Consider the following 19,226-nt stretch of genomic DNA (forward strand, 5'->3'; position numbering starts at 1 on the left):
ATAATTGAACCAAAGTACAAAATGCATCTATTTCTAGTGAAGAAAGTAATTGATAATAATTTTTAATAATACTGTAGTGAATGAGAACACAAGTGGGACAATCAAATGTATTTGAATACACAATTACAGAACGCCTTAGTAGTAGTATCTGAGAACCATATAGTAAATACTTCATTTGCATTGTATCAATTAATTGTCTTAGACATCATTGTTCCTTCGTTTCCCAACCAATCATTCTCTATTCCCATTCCCTTTTCTTCGTAATTCTTAACCTTCTACCACCAGGTATTTCTCTTTCGACTGATGATATATACTACTTATATCTCTCAATATCAGTAGCACACATCACAATACTAACGTAAAATTATGATAGTTTGGTATTCGAAAATTGTCGGCGACGTTAGATCCCCAAAACTCATATTTTGTAATTTCATCTTTGTGGAGCTTGTATGCAGATGTATGATTGAGCATTTCTTACCATCCACGCAGATAGTCGATTGACGAACTTATCGATCAAATTTATACGGATATTCGTCAATATTAGAACGAATAGTTTGACAGAAATTGGGCTCCGAGTAAATGTTTAAAAACTTCCATGGGAATATCGATTATATATATTTTGTATAAATACGCTTGATTTGTGTGCTTGATGGACCTGTTATCTTCTGTTTGTCTGTACAATACACTTTCTACATCTTACCAAGACTTCTGCATCGAGTTAGCTGAGTCGGGGACAACGGATCAGTATAGCCTATCGAGTCTCTGAATCCTCGATTCTTCGTTCGTTCCGAGTAAGACGAATCAGTAGTAGCATTCAAGTTGACGAACATAACAAAATTATAAGTTAGTAAAGTAAGGTTTCGAACTTGTTATTTGAACTCATCAAGAATGAATATTATTTAAAGTACTGATGTGTGGGCGAGAATGATAATGATTGATTATTTGCTTAGTAAGCCATGTAGATAGTCTGACAAGTGTCAGTTGAGTTATATATTCTCCTATCCTTATTATTATTTATTATTATTCATTGTTCCTTGCTGTTGAATTTTGTCGAGGTTTTGGTGTGGAAATATATTTACGTTTTAATCACGCTAATCACTTGATAATCAAAATAGTGAATGTTACATATACATTTCAACTCAGAATTCACCACTTGTTTAAATACACTTCACTGTGGGTTCAACTAAGAGTTCGTTGTTTGCTTCAATCTCACTGATATGCATTATTTCATCATATTGAAGAAAGTAGAAACAATTATCGAACTAACTAAACTTACAGTAAAATTGAGTACAATGAATATTTGAACAAACCAGTCAACATTGTAAGAGGATATTTTGTTGCGTGAAGGTAAGGCGATGTTTAATGACTAACATTCGTCTTCAAATTCAACCAGTGTATACCTTCCATCAAATGTTTGTCTCAATGTATCTTGATCATAACAAAAACCATCTTTCACCTAGTCAATGATGATTTTCATCTGGTCTGGCAATAAATATGGGTTGATAACTTGCCAAACTGCTCCTGGTGCGATTGATGATGATGAAGAAACTTCTGACTTGTGTGCTTCACTACTCCACTTAATATTCTGAATGATTTTCCCCAAGATCATTTTCAATCTGAAGATGAACACGACATCTTAATAGTATAGTTGAGTTAATCGAGCATTCGTATGCATTAGACCATGTGTTGAACTATGGTGTTTTGATGCACTGTTTGAAGCTACTGATATTTGTATAAGTAGTAAAGAAATCAATCAGTAATGGCAATAACAACGTCAATTTAAGCCATAACAATAAATTAAAAAATTAAGATTCTAAATCACATTAGCTGCATAACACCAATACTCTTTGAATGATACAAGTTTCCAGGAATCGAAGTATCATTCAACATATTGTTGAGTGAACCAGACTTTTAAATGATGAGTGAATATCAAAATATCACAGTATTCAGTCTGTGTAGATTTCGATTATTCAAGAAATCAATCAAACTAAGTGAATAACACGATGCCGCTTGAAACGAACGATACTGGGTTGGAGTCACGGAGGGAACATCAATTCTAGAATGCAGGTATATCCAGCTGACGAGTGACAAATAGGGAGAAAAGCGCATCATGGATTCCATTGCTAGTCACCAGCCATATTTCCTGATAGAGATTGAGTTATATTGATGAGGACAGACGAATGCATTGCATTCGGAATTAGAAATCGGACAGTCTTCAAGTACAAAGGTATCACTAATTTATACAAGCACCACAAACCTGTATATCGTATGCATTGAGGAATAAGATTTTGAAAATTGAGAATTCTGTCTCATTCATCACATTGAATATAACACAACATCAAATTCTATCATTTCTGTCATATTCAATAAAATATTCAAAGTAATATTGATTACTTCTTCAATCTCATTGTAAACAACGTGTTTGTCTAATGAAGAAACATATTTGTGTTGACCTCTTTTTTGTTTGTAGACCCAGCTATGATTATATTTTGTTTATCATTGATCACCTCATTCCATCTCAAATAATCAAATAATATGGTATTCTCTATTCTGTATCGTGGGCGTAATATCAGTCTTCGTTAGAATTAAACAACATCGCTTTCTAATAATTTGTTTATTTGACTGACAGTCACCGACATTCAAACATCAACGATGAGTGAAATTCTCATTTTACAAATTACTACTACTTTTGTAACAAGAAGATGAAGTGAGAGCAAATGTTCTGGTTGTCGATTCATAGATGGTCTTGTTCCAACTGTGAACAAACACTCCAGTCATTCACCAACTCAGTTGTATTGTTCAACTAACTTCATATTTTGTGATGAGGATAAGTCTCTGTTGTGATTTCTGTTTTGTAACACTTCTGATAGATTTACATACACTGGATGAGTTGCATAGCGTTAAACATGGAGTGTATCTCTCTGGTGATGTGAAATTAAACTACTATGGCGAATACGACAATACTTGAATCCATTAATCAATCTGAGCTAGGCCACCTTTTAAAACCTGGAATCACCGGAAGGCCGTTTAGTATGATACTCATGAATGTCAAGGTTAAAATTACTGAAATCTCAACGGATACCCATTCTGACAATAATATAATGCTGTTTAAAGTTTTGTTAGATAGAGAAAAGTCTCATATATATTCCATCATTCGATGTCAATAATAACGCTGACACTCAATTTAGAGGAAATCTGAATGACTTTAAAAAACCTTCTACAACTTCGTAAATTTTCTGGTACATAAATTTTGTTTTCATAATTTGAAAGATACTTCATTTTAATTAACATACAGATTGCTGGAGGTGTTAGATGCGAACTAAGGTTTGGATTGAAGAATAACTGACTAGATGGGTTGGATACGCGCCTTTGCCCAGATGAAACCGAAACTATGTGATTGAGTAAAATGACGATTCTGAAATTCATTATAAATTTAAATGTACCCTATTACCTAAACAAATATGACTACCCAGCTATTCAGCCAATAATTGTTCAATGAATCAAATCCTAATTACAATAAATAAGGAAGTTGATAAAGGATGCGAAAAAATTACCAATCGCAACAAATCAATGTTATTCCATCCTGTCTGGATAGATCACGCACAGATTCGTTCAGAACATACTATTTGATTGCTTTATAACACAGAGTGTTGTCAATTCTGGAATCGTGCCTCAATTCACAATCAAAAATGTACATTTCTAGTCAATACAAGCAACACAATCGAATGGAGGAACAAACCAATGCAAACCAATATGGCTTTTGCCAAGACTTAGTATCAAGTAAACACAACATAAATGCAGTTCACGAAGAAACACGGAAACTTAGTGAAGGTGTAAGAAAAATATAAACTATGACAAAATACAAATATGACCAACTGAAATGCAATCAAACAGAATAACAAAAATGTAAAACTAAAGGAACAACAATAGGAACAAACTACAAATGTGTACATGGAGGGATATTCACACACACACACACACACACACACACACTCACAAAACCTTCATAATGGAACTTACAGGAGGTGTTATTCCATTCATAATATCAGTGACAAATGTTGTGTAAACGAATTGTTCTTTTTGAAATCAACGTTATATAAAGAGAAGAGTGCAAAGCAAACGTAATCAGTTTAGAAACGTTTATTTAAACCGGAGGGATATAAGCTATGATACTTTACAAAACTAGTTATTTCACACTAAGAATGATGATCTGAGTACTCATTATGGAAGCGGTTATTTCATCATTATGAGATATGTTGTCCAATGTCAATATCTATCGTTAGAACGTGCTAGAATATCACTCAATAAATGTAGATGAGTACATCAGTCTGCGAATAATGTTACACTTTGAACAAACTTCGATTGGGGAAGTAACCGTACAACCTTAAACTCGTTGTACTTATAAAAGAACTGAAAAGGTTGAATAGACTGATGTTAGCGTTCAATGTTGCCTGACCTAATACTGACCGATCAACGAATTGTTAATGTACTTTACTTGACAGCTTTTTCGAATAACCAAGCAAAGTTGTTCTAGTCAACACAATGTGAACTTCACGAGTAAATTACTGAGGAAATATTTTCACAGTATTTATAGATAAAATATTTCACAGTCAGTGGTATGGATGACAATTCAAACCGGAATAACACCGTTAGAATCATCATGAAACGAAATTTTTATTTCTTCATATAGTCTACAAAAATGACTACAATAAACACAATGTGTGACGTTTTGTCAATGAAACTAGATGCATTCCAGGATATATGATTTTTGATTGAAATTATGGACCGACAAATGTTGGAACTTTATTAAAAACCCGGAAACACTCAACAGCCTGTTTGTTGTATTACGAGACCACATAACAGTACCTATCGACAATCATGAAAGGAGAAATCGAATCTAAGACTTTCAGTCTTGTGCGAACGTTCATTGTTCATTCACACCTGAGTTCTCACGCACTACAGCCACAGTGCCTAGATATCACCAAACACTGGTCCACGATACTATTTAATAAGAAGGTGTGACGTTGATTTAGGAGAGAAGTTCACATAATTCCCACCCAACTCGAGTAAACAATGATCATCGTTGCAGATTACAAGACGATGATGATCTACATGTTGATTGTGAAGAAGTGAATGACCAATTAAATTCAGTGATATAGACAATTATAAACTGGAGTGATAGGAAAAATAGAGGAACATGCACATTTCTCTGTAGTTGTAAACATTTTGTAAAACCGAGAGCAAGATAAAATGAAATATAGTTTTCCAATGAATGCTGAGTGAAGTTTACCTCTTTGTTTCATTATTGTTGCTGGTTGATAATCCCTAAACTCCATCCTTGATATGACGGGGAAATCTTTGATATAAAACACTTATTGTGGGCACAGTCTAGAAACTCTAAAGATCAGCATTATTTATTAGTCAGATTCCATCAGGTGTGGTGGATAACCCATCGATCCTGGCAAAGCATACCGGAAACCAACGTTTCACATCACAATTTCAAACTGTTCTGATAGTCCATATTACATATCTCAAGTATCAACGTAGAGAGTTTGTACGATAATGAAAATCAGAAATAGAAAGCGAATAATAATGAAGAGCACCTGGTAGTTTGCATAATTGTGTAGGGGTTTTTAGAGATGGTGAAATTGTAAGTGAAGCTTATCGCCTCATATCTGGTCTAGAATCAATAATGTCAGCTTAATATCCAAGACATTCAACACCAAACACATAAAATGAACCTTTCATTTGACTTAACGACAATTTTTTCTCAAGCAGACTACGAAGAAAGTAGTATGTCACTGACCGTGAGATATTTTTGATGGAAAGCATAAAGATTGAGATCATCTGGACAAACGTCAACTCTTTTAAGATCACTGACTACATTATGGAGCACTTCATGAAATATGGCTGGAGAACAACTTAAACCAAATGGAAGGTAATTATATTTGAATAGACCACGAAGAGTGATAGTTGTTGTCAAATCTGATGAAAGTCTATCCAGAAGAATCCGAAGAAAGACGTACTTCAAATCAGCCTCAATGCACACTTAAGAAAAATGAGCATGGCTAAAAATATCAGCAGCATCAAATGGGAATTCAACGTTGAGCAATGAATTCTTATCCATTCACAACACTTAACGTAATCAGTCATGAAATGTTCAATCAAAGCATCGGAATCTTCTTTGAAAGCTATTGAAGGCAGGTTCACTTTGTGAATTTGTAAAGTCAAATCTTTGTATAAAATAACGAAACTATATACCACGTTCGTCAACAATCTAATTATAGAACGAACCGAAAAGGGTATATAATCTCCTTTTTATGTGGAAATAAAACCATAAACATCATGATTAGATGTGGATTATTATCATCAAAAGTTCCAGTCTAATTAAGATTTAATAACGTGGTTTGGAATCATTATTAACGAAATGAACAGTAGTCTAACATATCATCATAGTCTGTCAATTTTTGTCACAATTCAAGCATTCAGCATCACGGAGAAGAAATGACTTTTGGGAGTGCAGACTGCCACAGGACAAATATTTATCATGTCTATGTTCACCTTAATATATATTACATTGAAGTTGTTTGTAGGAGCCAGTGGATATGTATACTGAGTAGCTTAGGAGATGACGCGACGATGTTTGAAATAAACGATATTGAGTATGAGTAAAGCAGTGACATATCAACTCTGTGATGCAGATTCAGCTAGCTAACGAGTGACGCGTGTCATGGATTTCATTGCTGGCCACTAACAAACTCTGCTTTTATTTTTCGTGACGTTATGGCAATATCGTAGCAACTCGCACATGATTCACATATAACATGAAAAGACTGAACACTTTTCAGTCCTAAACACTAACGAGAACATTCGAACACCTAATGCAAATGATTTTTGTAGACTAGTTTCTCATAAATCCATGAGAATGGGACCGATTATTAACCAAGTTCTGTTTAATAATGTGATTAACCATTGACGCAAACACTTCAGTGTTTTCTTTCTTTCAAATCTCTCATCTCATTACCAATGCAACGGCAGAACTGTTACTAGTTCATCATTCACTCTACATCTTTATTCGTTCCTACTTGAGAATCAGCTAGACCCTCTAAAATTATTGCATATTCAACACATTCATTACACCCAATTAACAACAGTCCGTCAACCAGCTTTCACTCAACAATGAATAGTCAAATAACAAAGGATTGAGGTGCCTTGGTTAATATTGATGCCTCATTCCCACAGTTAAGTTTAAAACAATGAACGACGTCAATTTCGAATGATATTTCTCAGTATTGAGACTTTAACAAGATGGACATTTACAACGGACTCATTTTTGGTTTTCAATGGTCACATAATCACGTATACACGATACTGTTAATTGACAAGTGCAATGTTGTAACCTCGTGTGAAATTACCCATGTTTCTTTTATTGAATGAAGATAATGACATAAATACAAAAAATTATATTTTTATATTCTACCAACAAAGTGACATCAGTCATTACGTAAACAATCATCAATGTGATATGCAGTTCCATGAAACAATCTTCAATGTATTGAAATGATTAAAAAAATTGAAAGTGTGTTTACTAAACTAAAAAATGAACAAAACAAAGTCAACTTGATGAAAACAAGTGACAAACTGTTTGTTGGGACTATGGATAAACTCTCTTCCTTCTGTAGAACCACAGCCAAATGCCAATGCCAATGCATACAATAAGGAAAGATATAACTAATGGTACAACGATGTACACGTATTGCGGTGATTTTCTTTTCTCTACTTCTATTGTTGTATCGGTGGTCATGTTCTGAAATGAACGAAATAGTACAATGATTACAAAATATCAAATATTTACCAAATGTGATTCAGTGCTTCCACTAGTCTCCTTCAATCCATTTATTAGATCAGTTTCAGTAGTTGCTATAGTTGTTGGTTCGCTGGAAACCTCGACAATCGAACTCTTCAGAAGAATGAAACAGTGGAAATATAATTAAATATCAAATATTTCATCATTCATTATACACCATTGTCAGTATTGATGACACAAGTGAATTCAACATTTGGTTACATAATTTACATTTGCACAATGTGATCAGTGAATAATGATTTAGAATATCTGATACTGATTTGACAGTCAATGTGATAAGTCCACACTATCCAAAAACTAACTGACGACTTTTGTTTTGGTGATGAAATTTGTTTCCTGGATGTCACATCTTATCACAATCTATACACTATTCAACAAACTTATGACTGACGGCTTTATTGAAGCAATTCATTCACGGTACACATTTCTCAACAAGGAATCAGAAATACTTGTTCTGTACTTCAACAATCGGACTACGAACTTTCACTCATTATCGGAACATGCTACACAATTTTCAACAGATTACGCTTCATCATTCAAACTGATTTCATCTGTATTCTTCAACAGTTCACGTAGATATACGGTTTCAAATAGAACATCGGGAATCACTACACATTCTATGAGCTAAAGAATTAACATCTTTCTAGGCATTGGTGTTAACCAACTCTTCTATTCATTGTTGAATGTCCACATGGAAATGGAACATTGCATTCATATGTGCTTAAATATCGTATAAGTTACTTTGATTTACGCACTTAGGGTACAATAGAAATCACTACTAATTCGTAAGTATACAAATGTTCTTCCGAAAAAATAGATTGCGATTTGGAATATCGTAATACTAAGAACAATCTTCAAAGTCTACCAATTGCTTACTTTATTTCGGCAACCATTTTCTTTAAAGTCATGATCATCCTTATCATTTGTAGTGATGCATGTATTGGCTATTTCACACCAAATACACTTTGGATTCGGTGTTGCTCCGCCTCGACATGCTTCAAATGAATTGTGATTTGGACAATCTTCAGTGAAAAGAAGAAGGTGGTTGCATTTCAAGTTATCAAACAAAAGATAAGTGAATTACAAAACATGTAACTGTAACCGAATGATGGCGATTTCGGAGTTAAATGAGTATTTCGTTCTCTGAGCATTTGTCATCACATTGCTCAATCCAAAATTCAATGCACCTTCAATGTCATTCACATTTCCCGAAAACATGTTGGAACTGAATAAAATTGCGTTGCATGTCGAACGATGAAATTTGTCAGGAGAATGTCACGGATGTCAATCACTGTTAATATTAGAAAACAAATGTACACGCTAGACGGTTAACGAATCTCGTTTCTGCTTTATGATTCGAAAATATCTCGTGTATACCATTTTTACGTATGCAAAATGGAGTATGACATTGTTATTTCACTCTAACTGACTATTTAGAAGCCGATGCACGAACGTCAGTTGTTCTCAGGGAGAAAATTTATATTCCATTATGTTAATTCAATGGAACAACAAAGGGAGAGTGACATTGGTTCTCAATTAATTGTCGAGAATTTCCTTGAAGAGATTTCCGTCAACCTACAATGATAAAAAGATTCAAACTACGTGGCTACATTCTAGTCTGTGTGCAATCAGTAAGCACGTCAGACTAGTTGGATTATGAAAAATCAGCGACAATCAACAATTTTTATTCAACGAATATTGAAGTCGATCTGAACATCAGATTATGGAATGATTCTTCCAGTTGTCGGAATGTTATTTCAATAGTCTAACACATGATGAACAGAACAATGTTTGTGATTATTCACTGTACGTATTCAGGAGAAAGGAAACACTTCCATACTGTGAAAACCCTCAGTGTTTTCGATACTGTACAAATATTTACTGACTATGATAAATTGAAATTTGAACACGTGATTTTGGAAATCAAGCTATTGTTTCCAAGGCAATTGCAGTTTCATGAAGTGTTTCTCCAATGTCAATTTCTCGGCGAAATTCGATATTGCATGTACCAAATGAAAATCAAATGACACTTCCCACTCAATGCACAATCAACTAACAGACTGATATCACCTCATGCATCGTCTTGCGACATTTTGTTCAAGTAAACTTCATCAAACTGAAGACTTCTGTTGTAGTTCAAAATGTATCTAGAATCATTTTAAATATTCAACAGTGAGTCGTTGTTTGGTGTAACGTCAGTTGTGACTGATGGCTTGAGATCATTTAATAGCTGTCTGAAATCATACATGAAATTTCCAATTTTATCAAACAAAGTTGATTGATTCAAGTGTGAAAATAGTCAACTGTGATAAAATAAGGTTTGACATACCACCGAGAACTTCATATTCCACTAGCGTTCCACTTTCGATCCATTCATCAGGAACATATATTGTAGGCCCTTTATAATCTATTGTAATTAATTGTACAGAAGAAGACAGTTAAAATTCTGATTTCCATTTTGGATATAACATGTTGTTTGTTCGTTTAAGAGGAGATCAAAATAAGAAACTGTTTAATATCTGATTATAGATACAATGGTGGTCAAGTAACATCCTTATGAAATATGCTCTACATCACTTAAGGTTCTGAAAGTGACCGATGTTCAACCACTAAATGAAAAATGATATCGATAAAATTGCTGATTTGTTTTACTAAGGTATCAGTGAGACATCTACAGAACAAATATGTTTATCTCGTCACAATTTGTTTCAGAAATAGTCAATATTGAGAGGCTGCACGTTTGACTGTCTATTAGTGGGTGAGTGAATAAATGAGTAGATATATCGTCTGTCTAGTATCCTCGTTCATATATTCCTGTCTGGATCGTTAAGACTATACAGAAGACTTCTCCAAATATCTATCTGCAAATTCGTGATGAAGACATCCACACATCTAAGTTATATTACTCGGTATACTAAATTAGACAAGCGTCAGCTGACGTGGATCTTGAAATTCTTTTTGATGGAGCTTAGTACAATAAGATAAAACAATACGATTCCGATTGAATCACAACAACTCAAATCTGCTTTGCGATATCAACGAGGATGACGGTTGTTGAATTGAGGATACAGATACTTTGGTATCAATTCTTAAGATAAGAAATATTTTCAGGTTGAGTTTCCATTATGAATTTTTATTACATGTGACACTTGAATGTTGCTTCAAGATTTCTAAACACCAAATTGACGTTGAATTTTCAATGCACAGTAACATTAGGACAGTGAGTTTGCCTAAATTATTCAAATTCTATTTCACACAATTTTCCTCAGCACTTCAACATCATTTCCATCAATTTATTGTAAAAACAAAAACAACTGAATATTGTAGACTGTAAGAAACACAAATTCGGTCACCATTATGAATTACAGAAAATCTGCACGTTGACATAGGGATGATCGTGTACAAACAGAAGCTAACATCATGCTAACAGATGACTACTCATGTAAGTCAATGTAAATTAGAATGTAAATAACGTTTGTTACCTTTTTCACACGTGATATAATAACCAAAGCCCGATTCGAAAACTTTTTTGTTTAGTCCTCTAGGAATCTGAAAAGGAGCAATGGAAGTCTGAAGTCAAGATCTATCAATACACAACCACGTATATCAAAACCAACCAAACATTGAAGCAATGTGTCGTCATTTGCATTATCTTATTCAAAGACAACTAATCACACTTACAGTAAGCATACTGATCTCCTCGGTTCCCTAAGAAATATACTCCATCTAATTTGCAAAGATATTCTGCCTCACCTCAGTTGACAACTTCAGTGAAGTTAGATGAACGATCTGTTTATCATGGAATGAGGCTATACATAGTAAGATGAAGATCTACGTCCGTTGGTAGAAGTGTGATTGTGAATAACTGCAATGTCGCTGAACGTGAATTTGTTGTCCTGTTGTGGAATTGTGTTTATGTGCTTACTTATATCAATTGCTGTTCATTTCTCAACAGAATTCATTCCACAATTTGTTCTGATTACCTCGAAACAAACAAGATGGATTGAATTCAACACTCATACAATTCATCATCTCACCAGCCATTTCTAGTCCTCCAGTATTTATTGTATTCCAAATCGATAAAGTTCTAAATAGTGACATTCGAACAAATACAATCTGAGGAACGATCAAGATTTTAACAACATCTCTCTCAAAATATTCAATTATGAACTTTCCAACAACTGGTCTGTAGAAGGCTGAAAATGACCGTTCACGTAGAGAACTCTGACACACAGTGTTTGTCGTTAATTGGCTCGAAGGTATCAGAATTCGTTTACATATTATATCACTTCTTTGTTGTTCGTTATTCTAAAAAGTGCTAGAATAAACTGTGTCATTAACGGATTATTAATACTTTCATAAAGTGTGTATACACAATACAAAATGTTGGTGTCCTTTTATCTTTATCCATATATTTCGATGTATTTGACAGTGCTGATATGCATGAAATAATAGAATAATCCATGCATTTGCTCAACTTACGTTCTCATAATAGAAATATATCTTCCCATTCGAGTGTATCACGTACATCACCTTGATTGTATCACCTGCAAAAGATAAAACTATCGATATTTAACATTTCAAGGATTAGTATCGAGCATGTCATTGCTAGATGTGACACTGTATGTACCTACACACACATGGGGATCAGATTTTAGCAGATATTTACTGTGTTATCCCAAATGTTTTCTGTAGTTGAATTCGTAATGAAAATAATCTCGTGAATATTGTATAAATGAAATAGGCATGTATCCTTCATAATGAATGTCAGATGCTTATTTTGCTTAGTTTTCATATTCAAACAATAAATCATCTAGTTTCTAATCAGATCCGATAGTTGGACTGGTATTCAAATTGGTGGAATATTTTCTATATTTCAGCTGATGCAATCGACTCTAGGAGAAAATGAAATGAGCTGCGGTTTGTTTGTTTATAACCCGAGTTTTACAATTTATTTAGTTATGTAACACATTGGTATATCAATCAATCAAATGACTTTGACCACATTATTTGTTAAAGATGAGAAGTGAATACGCTTAATACATATTGTTTTAACGATCTCTTAATTTGAAAGAGAAGAAGCTATGAATGACCGTGTAATGAGTGAATATCCAGATGAATGTGATGTATACAGAAATGATTTTCCGATGAACACATATGTACAGACTTGTCATCATGTTCCTTTGAAACCTGTCAATGAAGATGAATCTCTGTATTCGTTTATCTACAAATGAAATGTGATTATGACCTAATGTATCCAAACGTATGTTAATTATTCTTTAAGTTTCAATCAAATATGTATGGACAATCAATGGATTCTATGTATATTTAGCCTTTGATTTTGTAGAATGGTTACACTTGAATACTTTCGTCAGTTCTTTTAAGAAGAATTCAATTACTCAAACTGAATAGAAAATAGTTGAGTAATAACAATCAATGATGATGATGATGTAAAGTGTTAATAGTTTACATGTGATCAAACAATCATGGATATGGATACATACTTTTATCATCAATGTTTGTAGGACATAATTTTCTGACAGCTAAAAATTCCTCTGAAATAATGAAAGTAAAATAAATTTGTGTTCATGTATCTGTATAATGAATATTTACCTCATTCAATAAACCAAATGTGTTTGGACACAAGTTGTGATGTTCCTTTTCAAGAATGAAGTGAACCAATTCAACTAAATGAGAGTCTCAATGATCTGCATTCTGAAATGTTGGGCTTGTTTGTAAGCTTTTGGCTAACTAAACAACCGTTAATATCTATTCGACAATAAACATACATAATCATTTTGTGAAATTCTGTTATTCCAATTGAACAGTATTCTCCTAACTGAACTAATTATTGCCTGAAAATGTTACCCCAATGACATTAATTTCAGTAAGTGAATAAAATGAATGCCCTTCATTTTGATATTCTAGGTGTTCTAATTCGAATCAATCATGTTGTACCAGCCTATTATTCGTGATTGTTAGTTGATTGGATGTTTAAGGTAGTGCATGAGGTCAAATCTCATGATCAAACGATTATGATAATTATGAATGTGTTTAATATCCAATGGTTCAACGACAGTGAATAAGAGGGACTGAACTATTAAGAACCGAGTAAGTGACAGAAAGATTTGGAGAGCATCAAATACAAATTATTGATAGTTCATGTGCTTCAATAATCCAAACTGATTTCTCACACAACATCGCTCATTGTTGCATCTGTGATCAGCTTGATTCGTTCAATCTATCAAGAAGTGTCGTATTGATGAAATATCAGTTTTATGATAGTTCGAACAGATTGAAGAGTAGATTATTTCCACCTGAGCATTTACACCGTTTGGTGTATTATTTCTACTCAATCAATTTGTGTCTACTTTGAAGTGAATCATTGTTCTATTCAACATTTTCACTTCACAGTAATGAATTCGTCTTGTGAACACATTTCAGGGCAAGAAATCACACAAATATAATATACACTGGGTACTGGTCAGCTCTCATAAAATAATCAAGTTAAATGCCGAATTATTTATGTAAAATAAAAATGAGGAATGAAAGACATAAAACAAAATGTCACTGAATAATAGAAGAACTCACCTCGATCCGAAATCTCAGTTTCACACTGAAATTCCGATGTGACATCGTTGTTAACTGATGCGAAAGCTCCATTTCGATCTAAATAAATTCTTCCTGTGTTTATCAAATGAAAACATGCAATTAGATTAGTAATCTACAGTGAATGAATGAAAGACTTTGAAATTAACTGGAGACTAGAATGAATTGCATGAAGTGTCATTAGTTTGCTGCAACGCATCAAACGATTTAACTCCGCCTGTAGCTCTTCTAGAGTTACTGCCGGTCCCAAGCCCGGGTAAAGGAGGAGGGTTGGGCATGGGGTTAGCGTCCCCATCCCGTAGAAAACTAACTCGCTAAAAAAACGCTTACCAGAAAAAATAATTCAAACCATTTTAACTCTGCCCTGGGAGTTAGAAGGTCTTCATTTAGAAGAATTATGACGCTTCATGGTGAAAGCCGAATTCCTTCGGAAGCCACGAGGCCGATGCCCCTTCTAACAACCAGAGCAAAAATTTTTATAGGTACATGGAACGTTAGAACAATGTGGGAAACCGGGAAGACCAGCCAAATAGCAACGGAAATGAGGAGATACAACTTGGCAGTACTGGGAATCAGCGAAACCCACTGGACCCAAGTTGGACAGAAAAGGCTAGCTACGGGAGAGATGCTGCTATACTCCGGTCACGAAGAGGAAAATGCTCCACACACACAGGGAGTTGCTCTTATGCTGTCCAAAGTAGCACGAAATGCACTTGTAGGATGGGAATCCCACGGATCCAGAATCATCAAAGCATCATTCAAAACAAAGAAGGAGGGGATCTTAATGAATATTATCCAATGTTATGCACCCACCAATGATAGCAACGACGACATTAAAGATCAATTCTACGAGCGGCTGCAGTCAATCATAGAGAAATGCTCAAGAAAGGACCTCACCATTCTGATGGGAGATCTAAATGCCAAGGTCGGAATAGACAACACTGGATATGAAGATATTATGGGACGACATGGACTGGGAGAGAGGAACGAAAATGGAGAAAGATTTGCAAATTTGTGTGCATTCAACAAATTAGTCATAGGAGGCACAATATTTCCACACAAACGTATACACAAGGCTACATGGATCTCACCGGACCACACTACAGAGAACCAAATAGACCATATTTGCATCAAAAAAATTCCGAAGGACAATGGAAGATGTGAGAACCAGGAGAGGAGCTGACGTAGCTTCAGATCACCACCTAGTTGTAGCCAATTTAAAACTGAAGCTAAAAAAGAACTGGACAAGTGGACAAACAGCAATACAAAGGTTCAATACAGCCTTCCTTCGAGATACTGACAAACTCAATGAATTCAAGATAGCTCTCAACAACAGATTCCAAGCCTTTCAAGATCTACTGAAGGAAGAAGAAACTACCATGGAGGACAACTGGAAAGGCATCAAAGAAACATTGACTTCAACGTGTCAAGAGGTTCTGGGCCTAAAGAAACACCATCATAAGGAATGGATCTCTATAGAAACACTGGACAAGATCAAAGAAAGGAAGAACAAGAAGACAGCAATTAACAACAGCCGAACACGAGCAGAGAAAGTCCAAGCACAAGCTGAATACATAGAAGCAAACAAGCAAGTGAAGAGGAGCATTAGAGCCGACAGGAAGAAATACGTGGAAGAATTAGCAACGACGGCAGAAAAAGCTGCTAGAGAAGGAAATATGAAACAGCTCTACGATACAACGAAGAAACTATCAGGGAAATACAGTAAACCAGAGAGGCCGGTGAAAGACAAAGAAGGCAAGCCAATCACTGAAATTCAACAACAGCGAAACAGATGGGTAGAATACTTCGAGGAACTCCTGAATAGGCCGGCTCCAATGAATCCACCGAACATCGAAGCAGCACACACAGATCTTCCTATAGATGTCAACCCACCAACGACGGAAGAAATTAGAATGGCCGTCAGACAAATCAAGAACGGGAAAGCAGCAGGACCCGACAACATACCAGCTGAAGCACTGAAATCAGACGTCGAAGTAACCACAAGCATGCTTTACCCTCTATTCAAAAAGATTTGGGAGGAGGAACAAGTGCCAATGGACTGGAAAGAAGGACACCTCATCAAGATTCCAAAGAAAGGAGATCTGAGCAAATGTGAAAACTACAGAGGCATTACACTACTGTCAATACCAGGGAAAGTCTTCAACAGGGTGTTGCTGAACCGGATGAAGGATGCAGTAGATGCCCAACTTCGAGATCAACAAGCTGGATTCCGAAAGGATCGGTCGTGCACAGACCAAATTGCAACACTACGGATCATCGTCGAACAATCAGTTGAGTGGAACTCGTCACTATACATCAACTTCATTGATTATGAAAAGGCATTCGACAGTGTAGATAGGAGGACATTATGGAAACTTCTTCGACACTACGGAGTTCCTGAGAAGATTGTCAATATTATCCGGAACTCATACGACGGACTACAGTGCAAAGTAGTGCATGGAGGACAGCTGACAGATGCATTCCAAGTAAGGACCGGAGTCAGACAAGGCTGTTTACTCTCTCCATTCCTCTTTCTTCTGGTGGTCGACTGGATTATGAAGACCTCGACATCTGAAGGAAAACACGGAATACAATGGACAGCTCAGAACCAATTAGACGATCTGGACTTCGCAGATGACCTAGCCCTCCTATCACGTACACGTGAACAGATTCAGATAAAGACAGCCAATGTAGCAGGAGTCTCTGCATCAGTAGGCCTCAGCATACACAAAGGGAAAACCAAGGTCCTCAAATTCAAAGCGGAGAACAGCAATCCAATCACCCTTGATGGCGAAACTCTGGAAGATGTAGAATCCTTCACATATCTGGGAAGCATCGTCGATAGACATGGAGGTTCAGATGCAGACGTAAAGGCGAGGATTGGCAAAGCAAGGGTCGCATTCCTACAATTGAAGAACATATGGAACTCAAGACAACTTTCAACCAATATCAAAGTAAGAATCTTCAATACGAACGTCAAGGCAGTTCTACTGTATGGAGCTGAAACTTGGAGAACTACAACAACCACAATCAAGAAAGTACAAGTATTTATAAATAGCTGTCTACGCAAGATACTCAACATCCATTGGCCGGATACCATCAGCAATAGCCTTCTGTGGGAGAGAACAAACCAACTACCAGCTGAAGAAGAAATTAGGAAAAGACGATGGAAATGGATAGGACATACATTACGCAAATCGTCAAGCTGCATCACGAGGCAAGCGCTAACTTGGAATCCTGAAGGGAAGCGAAAAAGAGGAAGGCCAAAGAACACATTACGTCGGATAATAGAAGCAGATATGAAAAGGATGAATTACAACTGGAAGGAGTTGGAAAGGATTGCCCAGGACAGGGTTGGATGGAGAATGCTGGTGAGCGACCTATGCTCCTTCACGAGGAGTAACAGGTGTAAGTAAGTAAGTATCAAACGATTTACAACTTCAACAAGGAAAGACATCAGTAAATGTTTTGAATCTGAAAAAATGCCTAGAACTGATCTATTGAAGTAATGAAAGCGACTTTGATTCATGGAATTGAAATGTGAGTAAACAAAACTTAGTCAAAATTTTAATTCGAGGAAAATAATTCTCTTACCACTATCATCTCCACTGAATGTGCTGATATTAGAACCGTGTAATGTAAAGGGGAATTTCATATTTATTTCCTAGAAATATGCAAACATATGGATTAGCATCTCCGTTGCAAAATGTAGTTAACTCACCTCATCAGTAACCGGTTCCTCAAAATTTTCACTACCAATTGGAGAGGTCTGATTACGGCGAATTAACTGGGAATAGTCATAATAATGAGACTGAATATTTGTAATGGAACTTGACTGATGACTTACATAGCTATATGTATCACTTTGGAAAATTACTTTTTCACCATTAGAAATTTCAGATTTTTCACAAAATTCATGACAGTCAAACAATTCCGATGTAAAGAGAATGATCGAATAGATCGCTACCAACTGACCAAATGAAAATGTATATCTGAAATGGTTCAGATGAATAGAACAATGTTATCTCATTAGATCAAATTGAAATTGATGTAATACACTCATTTGTCTTAATTAAACAGTCAATACTCACATCATTTTCTTGTATTAGACGTTGGTAGAACGTGTTGAGTTTTATATAGAATTTTGTTAAGTGTTTATATGTTACTTTCAGATTGGATGATTCAAATTGACCATTAAGATGATCAAATTTGATAAAATCATTTCATAATTATTAACCAATCGTCATAGAAGATGAACTCATTGTTAAGCAATATTCTTACACTTGCTAAGGTAATAGAGCCTGATATTGATCCACAGTTGGTTGAAATTCCTGACCCCCCCCTCCTCTATTGACGAAAACTATTTTGGATATGAGTAAAAATATTTTAAACTAAGTAATTAGTGCTCATATTTTCATGAACAAACATTGTGTTACTTGTAATCAACTGTGAGTAGGTTGTCAACGGTGCACAGTTTTGATTTGATTGGATAAAATCAAAGTGCACACACTGCTTAAATTAGATAACTAAATTCACATTTTTATATTTGAATTTTACTTCAATAAAATGAATTCTTTCACTGGTTGAAATCATCAGTCAATTGAAGCTAGATCAGCATTGAAAACCTAAAAGCACTGGACGGCCGATTCTTCTTCCTAGTATGGGACCGCATTCACGATCCCGCTCCCCGTGAGATCCGAACACAGGATCAATCAGTCTCACGCGAGAGTGCTTAAGCATTAGACCACTG

At 35.3% G+C, this 19,226-nt stretch overlaps 1 protein-coding gene across 1 annotated transcript; it reads right to left on the reverse strand.

Annotated features, from left to right (window-relative positions):
- Positions 1–7,448: 7,448 nt before the first annotated feature.
- MS3_00011116 (uncharacterized protein) lies at positions 7,449–18,407 on the reverse strand (the record flags this gene model as incomplete). The annotated part of the gene is made up of 11 exons (XM_051219524.1): positions 7,449–7,807; positions 7,856–7,960; positions 8,744–8,889; positions 10,197–10,274; positions 11,350–11,416; positions 12,350–12,414; positions 13,372–13,422; positions 14,459–14,551; positions 18,071–18,140; positions 18,198–18,287; positions 18,324–18,407. Coding segments are annotated over 11 exons (1,002 nt in total), but the record flags the coding sequence as incomplete, so codon positions are not given.
- Positions 18,408–19,226: the final 819 nt, after the last annotated feature.

Source organism: Schistosoma haematobium, chromosome 5 (genome assembly GCF_000699445.3).
Source record: "Schistosoma haematobium chromosome 5, whole genome shotgun sequence".
In the NCBI taxonomy this organism is placed as follows: domain Eukaryota; kingdom Metazoa; phylum Platyhelminthes; class Trematoda; order Strigeidida; family Schistosomatidae; genus Schistosoma; species Schistosoma haematobium.